This window comes from Canis aureus, chromosome 29, assembly GCF_053574225.1.
Source record: "Canis aureus isolate CA01 chromosome 29, VMU_Caureus_v.1.0, whole genome shotgun sequence".
In the NCBI taxonomy this organism is placed as follows: Eukaryota; Metazoa; Chordata; class Mammalia; order Carnivora; family Canidae; genus Canis; species Canis aureus.
The window spans coordinates 9267459-9280602 of record NC_135639.1 but is presented as its reverse complement, the minus strand read 5'-3'; the positions used below and the strand labels follow the sequence as shown (position 1 = coordinate 9280602).

The following is a 13144-nucleotide window of genomic DNA, read 5'->3' as shown; positions in this document are numbered from 1 at the left end:
TGGAGCCTGCCATGTGGGATCATGCTTGTGACTTCATGGCCATGATCATTCTCTGCATCGTGATCGGGCTATTTAGATACATATTTTATTTCCCCCGTGAGACTGCTTAGGTATTTTTTCTTGTTCTCATCTTCGCATCCTCTCGAAGCACTGAGCACAGTACCTGGCACGTCGTAGGCTTCCACAAATACTGCAGATTGGATTAATGGACTAGTATGGGATCCAGAGACAGAACTCTTCTTCAAGCACGGTGGGGGTGGGATCAATGAACAGACATAGAGACAGTGAGAGATGCTGGTATCCAGGTGAGCTGTGTGCACTTCTCTTTCAGCTGGAGAGTGGGGGTGACATGGTTCACGTGAAAGATCTTACCACCCAGGCTATGAGATTTGGACTGCTCTTTAACCAGGTACAGACCCCTGGGCCCAAGCAAGGGGAAGGACCCTCCCCTCCTATACAAAAGTCCTTAATCAAGTATAATTGCTTCTTACGTCTCTTAGGAAGGCCAGGGCAGAAAAGGAAATTGTCATGTTTCCTTCATGTTCACCACACCCTAGGAAATAAAATTCACAAGATGGGAGCCTGGGACAGGTCATTCATTGACATGATGTGCACATCCAAAATTTCTCCTTGAGGGGGACCAACTGTCCTAGTTTTCCAGGGATGGAGGAGTTTCCCTGGGATGCAGGACTTTCTGTTCTAAAACCAGGAAATGCTTGGGCTAACTGGGATGAATTGGTCATTCTCTTCCCCACAAACATCAAGACTTGCCAACCACTCGATGAGAGATTTCACTCTAAGCCTGTGTTTACGGCTACAAGGGGGAACCTATTCTGGGTGGATATTTTGATGGTGTCCCCCAAATCAAAGCAGTAGTGGATTGGTCAGGGAGCTTGGCTGCAAGGCATCTGGGTGCTCAGTCACCAGGGGAGTATGCAGGGCCGATGGCAGTGTTGTCTTCGGTTCCCTGTGATAGGCACAGTTCTCCAAGAAATAGCTGCTCTCTAACTTTTTAAAAGCCACCCCAGTAGTGATCTCAAAAGAATTTGTGTTTGAGAGACTTGGAGCTCTGAATCTATCATCAGAGACTCCCGGCTGGGTCAGGCCTAGATAGGCTGGGCCTACCTCCTTGCTTGCAGAGACTTGCCTAAGTGGATACACTGCCAACCAGGGGTCAGGACTCCTTGTAATACCATAAGTATGGAGTGTCTTTTTAGGCCCATGGAATTGGAACAAATGCTTTGTTTCAAAGGTCTGCAGGCCACTGAATGTCTAAGAACATGCCCAACTCATTCTTCTCCCCATTAAGAGGATGCACAGAGCAGTTAATATGTCACTGAGTGCTAACCTATGGGATTTGTAAAGTCCCTGCAGTTTGGCTCTTCCTAGGCTAAAATTGGTATTGAGTTTTCAATCAGCTGTCAATTAGTTACTTTTGTTTTACCTAGAATTTGTTTTGCCATGTCCTCTTGCCTTTGAACACTGAAGATTCTTTTCCCGTCGCTTTGTTGTTTATCCTTCCCAATTTAGGAGTATACAACTCATTCAGAGATCATTGCCGTATATGGATTCTTCTTTGAGATAAAGGGAATCAAACAGGATACTACCTCTTATAGTTTTTACATGCAGGTAAGGACAGAGCCCAGGGAAGGTGTGTCTCTGAAACAGTCTTTTTGATACAGAGTCAGTTCATACTAAATCAATAATAACTGATTAATCATTCGTTAATAATGGACATGAAACATGTTCTAAGCTGGTGCTAATCATGCTCATACAAAGTGATGTCATTTGATTTTTACAATCTTGGGAGGTTACTGTTGTTAGCCTCCCTGTTGTTGTTTAACAGATCTCCAAGGTGAATGTCTTCATATTCGTATGGCCCCGATTAACAAAGCTGGGGTTAAATTCTAGACTCTGACTCCACATTTGGAGGTCAGTTCATCTTCAGTTCCTTTATGATGGGTGATGCTTTACAGATGGCCACTCTTCAATGGAGGCAACCCATAGTGCCCACAAGGGAAGAGGGAATGGTCTTGTTTAGAGAGACAAAGCAGGGTGGTGGCCCAGACACTGGTGAAGTCAGAAGGGCAGATGGCTTTACCTCGGTGCTTCTGCTAGACTTTTGGAAGAGCATTGTGTTTAAGAGCAGAGTGTTGAAGTCAAGCTGCCTGGTGAGCTGTTGCCAAGCTACTTGGCAAGCCCGTGAACCTCCCTATGTCCAGCTTCCTGAGCTTTAAGATGGAGAAGGTAATAGGACCTACCTCACTTGGTTGTGGGCAGTATTATTGTGTTAATTTGTGCAAAGGGCATGGGATGGAGCCTGACACATAGAGCACTATATGATGATGATGACATTGACCATGACGACGACGATCAGGGACCACTGTGTTCCACTTAGCATTTGCTTTATAAGTGTCTAAGACATCAAGCTCCTTGAGAAACCATATCTCGTTCATCTTTTTCTTATCACCACTAATCATAGTACCCAGGATGCCGGGCAGGTATGTTTGCCTCATGAGTGGATACGTGGATAAATGCGTGAGTGAAGAAAACTGAGTTTTAAACTCAGCTTTGCCACTACCTCATTACAACCCTTGAGTGAGTCACATCTCTTCCTTGGGTCAGTTCTTGGTCTTCAATGACTTCAATGCACTTCCCTTCATACTGGATTTTGCTGGATGGAAGACATGAATTCTGTAACAACACCCGTTGAAATGCTCGCTCAAATCCTATGTTGGTTTTTAAACTCTGGCCAAGCAATAGTGAAGACCTTCTGATTCAATACAGCTTGACTTAGTGGCATTTTTCCAGGTTCACCAAACCACAGTCTGTGAGCCAATGCTTTTACACAGTGAGGGCTCAAATGCTAGCTGACTCAGCAGCAGCAGCTCTCAGGAAATGGGGCCCTATGGGAATACCCTCTTGCTCTCCACACCCGTTATACAGGAGAGTCAATGAACCAGGCTTTGCTAACTCTGGGTCACCCCGGTTTCAGTTCCACCTAAGGTGGGTCACCCTCCTTACAGAGAGTAAGGCACACTGATTTGGAGTTCCCGTCCTCGGTCTGTAAGCATGGCCCGGTTAGCCTGAGAGCGGAGCGCTTGGTGAAGTACGAGATCAGAGCCCAGACCCTGGTGGACGGCAAGTGGCAGGAGTTCAGGACCAATCAGATCACCCAGAAGTTCGGGTTTGTCAAGCCATCCTGTAAAAGCCACGTGAGTGTCTTTGACTTGTTTATGTCCTTTTTGTTCTTTCCATCCTCCCTCCCTCCACATCTTTTTTTTGGGGATCCCTGGCTTTACATCTCCAGTGATCTCCAGGGGAAGCTTGCTCACTTTCCAAAAGATAATCACAGATCCACACCACGCTAAAGAGACCTAGAATGGAAAGCTGAGGATGTTGAAAACTGTCATGATAACGCCAGGTCCATTTTCTAAATATCAAAGGGTACTTGTTTGGAGGAGGAGAAATTTGGTGGAGTGTATTTGCCACCGCCACCTCCACTGTTGCCAGCGCATCGCCTGTGATATGCCCTGAGATCCGTGGCCTGGCCCACCTGCCTCAGTGGCCGTGTCAGCATCTGGGTGGATTCTCTCTCTACCTGTCCTGGCTGCTGAGAGATGAAATCCAAAGATTACCAGAGAGCCTAGAAGAAACTCTGGGCTGTGAACTACAGGATGTCTGGGATCTCCCTTGCTGCCCTGTAGGGAATAGGACTCAGCTTTAAGCCAGGGAGTCGTTTCTAGTCCTGGCTGCACATCAGAACACTTGGCCTTTTGCAAGCTCTGCTGGCCTGAGCACCACCCAGCTCCTGAGACCAGATATTCCATGGTGGGTCTCAGGTCTTGGTGCTGTTTAAAGCTTCCCAAGCTGTTCTCTGTGATGTCAGAAATCAGAATAGCAATGTCCCTTGTGGAGGTGGGAGCAGGAAGCCCAGGATACTGGCTGGGAGAGAAGATGATGAGGATTTCTGAGGTGCCTGAAATGTTCTTTACTGTGGTCACTCAGGAGAACCCACTCGTGGAAATGCCCCAAGCTGGACCCTTAAGATGTGTGTACTTTATTGTATTTACACTATATTTTAATTTTTTAAAGTTTGTTTTAAAGACTTTCCCGAGGTGGTTCTAATGTGCAGCCAGAGTTGGGAATGACCGCCTTACACAACTGTGCAAGCCTCCCACTCCCTTCCTCAAGAGGACAATTGTGTCTATTCTAAAAGGCCCTCTTGCTTTGTTTTGTTTCATCTTTTAGGCCTTGAAAATCCAAACTGTGGGCATCCCAATCTATGTAAGTTTTTCATTCATCTTCCCAATATCTTGATAGTTTCCAGAAGAATCTATGGGACTTTTCTTTCTTCCACCAGTGTTCATAAAAGAAAATAAAATGACATTGAAGGGATTGCTCAAGCATTCAGTGGACTTTCCTAGTTGGCTGTGGTCTTAATAGAACTTTTGCCCGCTGTCTTAGTCAGGCTGCTGCCACAGAGGACCTCACACTGGCAGCTTACAAACAATAGATGTTTATCACTCACAGTTTGGGAGGCTGGGCATCCAAGATCAAGATGCTGGAGTATTCAGGGTAGGGCCCAGTGAGGACTCACTTCCTGGTTCATAGACAGCTGTCTTCTCGCTGGGTCCTCACATGGCAGAAGGGGCGAGGGGGTTCTCTGAGGTCACTACATGAGGGTTAGAGTGGTGTCCTTGTGACCTGATCACCTCCCAAAGGCCCCACCTTGTAATGCCATCACCTTTGGGGGTTAAGATCCAACACAAGAGTTCTGGGGAGGCACTCAAACCAGAGCACGATATTTGTATCACTTGTGGGTAGAAAATACCAGACCTAAGTCCATTCACCATCCTTGACCTCAGAGTCAAGCCAGAGTCAAGCCTCATGTCCAAGCCAACCCTAACTGGTTGCCTGTGCAGGAGCTCTGTGATGGAAGCATAAGCAGTGACAACATACTCAGACTGGGAGCAATGAGTGCTCCCCTTTTCATGATGCATCTCTACCTGCCACACAGGACACACCTGACAACTGTCCCTGCCGTTTTGGTGCAGCTAGAACAAGAGGCAGGAAGGGAGGGGAGTAATTATAAGGTACAGAGTGACTTATTTACCATCCACCTTTTTAAATTGAGCTCAGTGGTTTACAGAAAGTGAGAATAGAAAGCCTTTCTTCCTTCTTTGTGGATTTTCTATTGCAGTGTAACAAAGTACCACGAATTCAGTCACTTAAAACAACACACATTTATTATTTCACAATTGTTGTGGGTCAGGAGTCCAGGCAGCTTTGCTGGGTCCCCTGTATCACAAGTCTGCAGTCCAGTGGCAGCAGGGCTATGTTCTCATCTGAAGGCATGACTGGGGAGGACTCATAGCCAAGCTCATGGGCTTGGCAGATCCATGCTCTTATAGCTGCAGAACTGAGGGCCTGGCTGCTTACTGGCTGGTGGGAAAAGGCTGTCCAGGCCCCAGCAGCCTCCTGCAGTGCCCTGCCAGATATCTCTCTATATAGACATTTCAACACATGGCTATTTATCCTTCAAGGCCAGCAGAAGTCTCTCTCTCCTGCTAGTCTGCTAACACAGAGTCTTAGGTAAGGTAATCTTGGAAGTGACATCCCATCACTTTAGCTGTGTTCTCTGGACTAGAAGAGAGTCACATGTTCCAATCACTGAAGGGGTCATGTCAAGGTGTGTCCACCGCAGTGTGTTTTCCAGTGTCACTGGAAAAGTGATGGAACATCTTTGATGCTGTGCAGACAACAAGGTGGGTAAATTTAGTCTAATGATCACCTTAGAGTCAGACACGGGCCGAGGGAATGTCCTTTGCAGGGTGACCTAAGAGGGAGACAGGCTGGTGGGAAGATGGGAAGGCAGCCCAGTGGAAGATTTGGAGGCGAGGAACCAGTGCATTCATTCCCGGGTGCATCCTCACTTGCCTTCTGCATGCCCTGTCAGCTTGCTTCTGGCCAGGTCCAGCCCATGGGGAGTGGTGGTGGTGGCTCGAAGCACAAGAGACTGGGAGAAGCCAGACATTTTCAGCAATGGCTGTGTCTCCTTCATGGCTTCTGCCTGGCAGCCTCCTGCCATGGCCCCAGTGCCACCCGATGGCCCTGCTTCTGGGTCTGTGTCCCTTCAGCCTGAGGGGCAGTGCAGGCTTCCTTCTGCTGCTGGTCCCTGGGTTACCCCATTCTCCTGTTTGCCTTCTTAGTTCTTCCTTCACTTACAGAGAACTTCATAATCAGTTCTCTGTATCATATTTAGACTGTATGAAATCCCTGGAGTACTTGTGTGCTTTCGAGTCAAGTCCCTGATATAAAGGGTTGTGATAGGTTGGTCAGTGTGGCCCTGACTGGAGTGGATTGGAGTGGAGTGGATTGTTGGAAAGCACCACCTCAATAATTCCTCCCATCCCTGCGGGGCTGGGGCAAGGAGGGGGCAAGTGAGGTACTTGCCTTGCATCAAAATAGTAATTTAGAGAAATAATATTTCAATAAATTTTAAAAAACCACTAAAAGTCTATGATGCAGGTTGATGAGTTACCATAAGGTGAACATGCACATATAACCAGCCAGTACCCAGATCGAAAACAGAAAGAGCATGGTCCACACCCCAGACATGCCCCTCCTGGTCACTACCCTCCCAGTCACTACCCCTTGAAATTAAAACTAACCCAACTGTCACCATTAATCAGCTTGGTCATTCCATACCATACAGCATGCATTCCTCTGTGCCTACATTCTTATGTTCAACATCTAGTCTAAGAGATTAATTTATGTTTCGATAGGGAGCTATGGTTTCTTTCCAAAGAAGCATAAGAATTTTATCTTTCATTTTTTAAAACATGAAGTGTTACTTATAATATAAGCTTGTCAAAGGAAAAAATAAGAAAACTCAAAGAAGAAAATTAGATCCACCAGGATTCCCATCACTCAGAAGTCTGGCAGGCTTGGAATTATTTTTAGGGCCACTTAGAGTTTTCTTGCCATTCAAAATGGGATTATGCAGCCCATCTTCCTTAGAATTTGATTTTTTTTTTCCCTCAAGAATTAAACAGAATGGTTTCTTTGACAGAGGAGCACAGTATCTGTATCTGGGGAAGAAGACACTGCTGTTATTGCCTCACCTCCGGACTAATTGTGCTAAGTCAGAAAAGTCACTTGTCGCTTACCCCCAGGGAACAATGCTTGTCTATAAAAAGGGCACAAACCAGTACCCACAGGTCCCTCTCCGGATGGTGACCTGCACCACTTCTGCATAGGACAGTCCCTCTACGGGCCGGTCCCCATGCAGCCCTGCGGGGGCATGATGTTACTGGCTCTGGAGAAAGAGCAGCCTCGTGACATTTTTCCACAGTCCTATGGGATAACAGAGAAGATAAGAACGAGAAATCTCTGAAAAGCAAGTCTGCAGTTGTCCAAGAGAGAAGAAGCTGTTGGGAAGTGCTGAGATGGGCATGACTGGCCGCCTTCTAAGTGACACTTGCAGCTTAGCCCTGCGGAGTATGCAAACTCGTGATCCGGGAGCTGGCAGGAGGGGAAGACGTTTGCAACACAGCAATGCCAAAAATGCCTCCCTGAGGTGAACAGTAAAGCTTTGAGGGTTCCAAAAGATAGGGAGGTAGGAGGAAGGCAACCCCCAAAAGGATGGGGTAAGGGTCTGAAGGGTAGGGCTGCATCTGCCTCCGGAACCAGCAACAGGAAGGCAAGAGGAAGGAGCCCTGCAGTGTTAGTGGGAGAGGCCCTTTGACATCATTTCTACCTGTTCATTGTGCGGTGGGGGAAACTGAGGCCCAGCGACCTGGAGCGACAGTTCTGGTTGGAAGACATTGAGCACCTCTGATCCATTAGGCACCTGACATCCACTTTCTCAATGAATTCTCGTAGCCCTTCATGAATTAGGTGTGTTTTCCACATCTGGTAGGAGGGGACCTCAGCCCCAGAGAGTAAGGCATTTACAGGTCCCAGCCTCCTCAGAGTGGCAGGGCTGGGGCCCACTCAGGTCTGGCCGCCTGGCCCATGTGTTCCCATCTCCCTCCATGGCCCACTGGGAGGAGGTGAAAAGTTCTAGCGTGCTTAATTCAAGAGTTTGTTGAACACCTCAATAGAACTGTGCCCTGCACCCACCCGCCCAGGGCATGCCGGGCCATGCCACGTAGGGTGCTGTCACATGGGAAATGTCATGTGATTCTGACCAGGCTGTTGGGACGGGGTGAGGGTGGTCTCGCTGGGAGGGTAGCACATAAATGGGCCTTGGAGGATGGGCAGTGTCCTTGCAGGGGGAGGCCGGGTGGGAAGCAGCACCCTGGTGGAGCTCAAACAGCTGGGAGCAGGCTAGTCTCCAGGTCCTGGGCTCCTGGACTGAAGCCTCACCCGGGTTCCCTGGGAACTGGTGCAACAGCAGGTGCCCGGGCCCCAGCTGGGAGAGGCTGTTGTTGCTGTCTAGGGGACCCCCAGGGACCTGCACTTTAACAGGCTTCCTGGAAGGATGCAAGAGGTCGGCCACTGCACCCAGAGACTCCACCCCGGAGATGTCCATTCCACTGCAGGGTTCCCCTCTGTGCCACACACAGAGCCAACTGCCTTCCTTACCCAGTGGAGAGAACCCGACACCCCCAACAAACCTGGGGGTCTATTTCACCACACGGGCTGATCTTATTTGTACAGCCACACATTTCCTGCTACGAAAGACACAGTCTTGGGACGCCTGGATGGCTCAGCGGTTGACCATCTGCCTTTGGCTCAGGGTGTGATCCTGGAGTCCTGGGATCGAGTCCCACATCAGGCTCCATGCATGGAGCCCGCTTCTCCCTCTGCCTATGTCTCTGCCTCTCTCTCTGTGTCTCTCATGAAAAATAAACTTTAAAAATCTTAAAAAAAAAAAAGAAGAAAAGAAGAAAGAAAGAAAAAAGAAGAAAGAAAGAAAGAAAGAAAGAAGGAAGGAAGAAAGAAGAAAGAAAGAAAGAAAGAAAGAAAGAAAGAAAGAAAGAAAGAAAGAAAGAAAGAAAGAAAGAAAGAAAGAAGAAAAAGAAAGAAAAAAAGAGAAAGAAGAAAGAAACAGTCTTACGGAGGCGACCCGAAAGAAGAAAGAAAGAAAGAAAGAAAGAAAGAAAGAAAGAAAGAAAGAAAGAAAGAAAGAAAGAAAGAAAGAAAGAAAGAAAGAAAGAAAGAAAGAAAGAAAGAAAGAAAGAAAGAAAGAAAGAAAGAAAGAAAGAAAGAAAGAAAGAAAGAAAGAAAGAAAGAAAGAAAGAAAGAAAGAAAGAAAGAAAGAAAGAAAGAAAGAAAGAAAGAAAGAAAGAAAGAAAGAAAGAAAGAAAGAAAGAAAGAAAGAAAGAAAGAAAGAAAGAAAGAAAGAAAGAAAGAAAGAAAGAAAGAAAGAAAGAAAGAAAGGAAAGAAAGAAAGAAAGAAAGAAAGAAAGAAAGAAAGAAAGAAAGAAAGAAAGAAAGAAAGAAAGAAAGAAAGAAAGAAAGAAAGAAAGAAAGAAGAAAGAAGAAAGGAGAAAAAGAAAGAAAAAAAGAGAAAGAAGAAAGAAACAGTCTTCCGGAGGCGACCCAGCAGGGGCGAGCGAGCCGCTTGTTGTGATGCAGAGCCCACCCCTTCCCGCTAGGGGGCGAGGTCGGCCTCAAAAATGGGAACCGGGCTTTCCCCGCAGAAACCAAAAACTGAGTTTTCCTTGCTTGGTAGTTGAAAGTGAACTTTTGTACATCCTGGGTGAGGTGCTGCTGGTCCTTTGAACATCCACAGCCGTCCTATCCTATCATAACATCTCGGAACTCGGGAAGCTTGAGTCTTGAGACAAAAAAAAATTCTTAAGACGATCTTACAAGCTCTTCCCTTCCCAAGAACTTCTCTTAGACTAGGATTTTAAAACCCAAAGTCACAAGGCCCGACGCAGTGACCGTGAGTGCTGGTCAACGTAACCTGCTGTGTGTTGCATCCATGACTACCCCTCTGTTTGCCTCTCAACACCCACCCTCTGGCTCACCTTCCCAGGCCCTCCCCTCCAGGAGGGATGGACAGGAGTCCCTCTGTGCGCAGCAACTCCTTGAAGTCTTGAAGACAGACAAGAGTTTGGGTCCTAGCTCTGCCCTTTGCTTGCTGTGTAGCCTTAGGCAAGTCACCTACCCTCTCTGAGCCCCAGAGCCTACTCTGAAGTTGGCAAGAAATCCTATGGTTAAGTGTTAAATAAGTGGATGTGTAGTTTACAAAGCACCTAACACACAGCAGGAGGTGATCACGATTTATTCTTCCTTGAATATGCCCCTGGTTCCCATGGGGGCATGGCTCCGAGTCATTTACTACTTGTTGAAGGTTAGGATGGACACTGTGTGATGTTGGGCACGTTTCTTTCCTTCTCTGGGCCTACTTTCCCTACTACAAAATGAAAAGGTTAAACTAGGTGCTCTCGGAGGACCTTTCCAGCTGCAAGCTTTGAGTCCTCTGATTCCAGGAGGGGAGGAGAACGGAAATGGGTGGTGGAGCCTGTGGCCCAGGAGAAGGAGGGCCTGGCAAGAAATGAACCCTCTTACTTTGCTGCAGGCTCATTGGAATGAGAAAGGATTAGACAAAGTAAGAGGTACTTTTTCCCTCTCGCCTCTTTAGAGGGTTTTGCCTCATGGAGGCTGGTGCATCTGTGGGGCCAGATAGGAGAGAGGAACTTTTTGCTCTTGCAAGCTTAGGCTGGGAAGGGGAAGTGTTGGGGGCTGCTGAGCTGCTGGGGAGGTTGGGGGGACTCCCCATGGACTGGGTGGGGGATGTCCCAAACTCCATTTGCACACAGGCTGTTGGATGTGGTGGAGGCTGGTCCACAGACCCTGAGGCCGGGAGAGTGGGGCAGGGAGGGGCAGCCTCTCCTGAAGGAGGCAGAGAGGGAGAAACCCCTGGGAGGGACTCCTCGGGGGGTGCGGCGCTGCCCACAGAACTTTCTGCAGAGATGCAATGTCCTGTATCTGCCCTGTGCAATCCGGTAGCCACTCACCATGTGTGGCCACTTGAGTCCTTGAAATGTGGCTAGTGGGGCTGAGAAATTGAGTTTTTAATTTTATTTCATCTTAATGTATTTAAATTTAACTGGCCGTAAGTGCAAGTAGGAGTGGAGCACCCACTGCCCACCACGGAGGGAGGACCTGGTCCTTCCTGATTCTGGAACCCCTCCAGGTACCCCCCTCGGCCTCTCCCCGGGGCCCCAGGACTGTGGCATCAGTAGCCAGCTATGCCTGAGGCTCAGCCTGCGGCCTCCCCAAACATTTGCGGACTGCCCGGTGAAGGCCACCCCTCCAGGGCCAGGAGAAGACACGTGGGGAGGAAGAAAGGTTCTAATGCCAGGAAAGCAAACCCAGCTCTGTATGATGGGGTGCCATGGTTACCCCACCTCTTCTACCAGCACTGATGGCTATTTCTTTTTTATTTTTTATTTATTTTATTTTTTTTACTGATGGCTATTTAAAATGAAACAAGTTAAAATGAAATAAAATTAACGGAGTTTCTCAGTCGAATTTCAAGTGCTCAGCGGGCAGCTGCCCTATTGGGCCTGGTGGATGAGGACAAAGGCTTCCGTGGCTCTACCTCAGGACCTTGAATGAGTCATGTGCCCTTTCTGCTTTCATTTTCTGACTCACTCTTTCATTCCACAAACTTCTAGTGGCCGCTGCCTTGGGTTAGGTTTTCAAAGGTGAGCAACACAGGCCCTACCTTCATGCACCCACCGGGCGGGAGAGACAGCTGTTGATGGATGCCTGAGAGCTCTGAGGAGAGGGAGCCCAGTTCTTTGAAAGCATAAAGCAGGGAGCTGACCGAGACCTCAAGAAGGGAAGTGAAGCCCATGAAGGACCCTCCCCGGGGAAGTGATACTTAGGCCCATAGCAGAAATCTAAGTGCAGTTAAAACAGGTTGGGCAAGGAGCACCTGGTGGCTCAGTGGGTGAAGTGTCTGCTTTTGGCTCAGATCATGATCTTGGGGTCCTGGGATAGAGCCCCACGTCAGGATCCCTGCTCAGCTAGGAGTCTGCTTCTCTCCCCTCCCCCCCCCCGCCCACAGCTTGTTCTCTCTTTCGCTCTCTCTCTCTCTCTCTCTCATCTGTCTGTCAAATAAATAAAATCTTTAAAAATAATAAAACAGGTTGGGCAGAGAAATAAAGTAGATTAGTGGGTGCTTAGGGCTGGGGACAGGAGGAGGCTGGGAGATGCAGGGAGACAGTTGAGGGGCACAGGATTTCTGTTTGGGGCAATGAAAATGTTCTAATATCTGATGGTGTTGGTTGCAGAGCTCTGAATATGCTTAAAAAATCATTGAACACTGCATGTAATTGGGTGAATTGTGTGATACATGATATATCTCAATAAAGCTGTTATAAATGAAAAGAGGAGGAGCTGGGGTTTGGAAAAAAGCCTCGAGCCCAGATAACATGTGCGGGGGACCCTGGCACCTCTAGAAGACACAGAAGAAGTCTGAATGGCCAGTGGAGTAGCAGAAGACATGGCTGGAGCGGAGGGTGAGTCGGATCTCCAAGGGACCTGGAAGCCACAGGGGGGATTTTGGTCTTTTTCCCAGATAGCAGCCAGGGGCATTAAAGACTTATCAGCCTGGACCTGACCTGAAGAAATTGGCATTTTGAAAAAAATCATTCTAGATGATATATGGCAAAAGGAGTGGGGGTAGGGGCAGAGCAGGAACGAGCACACTTACCAGGCTTTGGTGGTGACCCAAGGAGAGGTGAGGGGGGCGTGGGCCGGGGTGAGAGCAGGAGAGGGAGGTGGAGTTATCACTGCTGCTCTGTCCAAAGGGAATGACCATCCCTTTACTGCCCTGTGTGAATGTCAACCATGGGCCAGGTCCCTGGCACCACCGAGGGGTGTCACTGTGGCCACTCGGGGGACAGAAAACTCTTCTGCTATCGCATACTGTGTGCACCCTTCTAGAAGTGGGTGCACAGGTGCACCATTTTGTCTGAAAATAACTATTTCCAAAGCACCCTGGAAAGTGGCAGTAGAGATTGGTACTGCCTTCTTGACGACAATTTGGCAGCGTATTGGAAAAAGCGTAGGATGTAAACTGCTTTGGTGGATCATCATAGTAGTGGCCCCAGGAAATCCCACCTGTCTGTGTTCGTGCCTCTTGGCCTTGCTGCTCCATCCATTGGGAGAT

The 13144-nt window shown here is 48.1% G+C and overlaps 1 protein-coding gene across 2 annotated transcripts in view; it reads left to right on the top strand.

Annotated features, from left to right (window-relative positions):
- BTBD16 (BTB domain containing 16) overlaps window positions 1-13144 on the top strand; it is a 55246-nt gene that overhangs the window by 38779 nt on the left and 3323 nt on the right. Inside the window, exons 13-16 of one of the 2 annotated variants that reach the window (XM_077877352.1) lie at window positions 332-409; window positions 1531-1629; window positions 3027-3215; window positions 4252-4287. In XM_077877352.1, coding sequence (XP_077733478.1) covers window positions 332-409; window positions 1531-1629; window positions 3027-3215; window positions 4252-4287 — 402 coding nt within the window. Of the gene's footprint in view, window positions 1-331; window positions 410-1530; window positions 1630-3026; window positions 3216-4251; window positions 4399-13144 lie in introns of those variants that run through there. The other variant, XM_077877351.1, reaches the window with a different exon arrangement.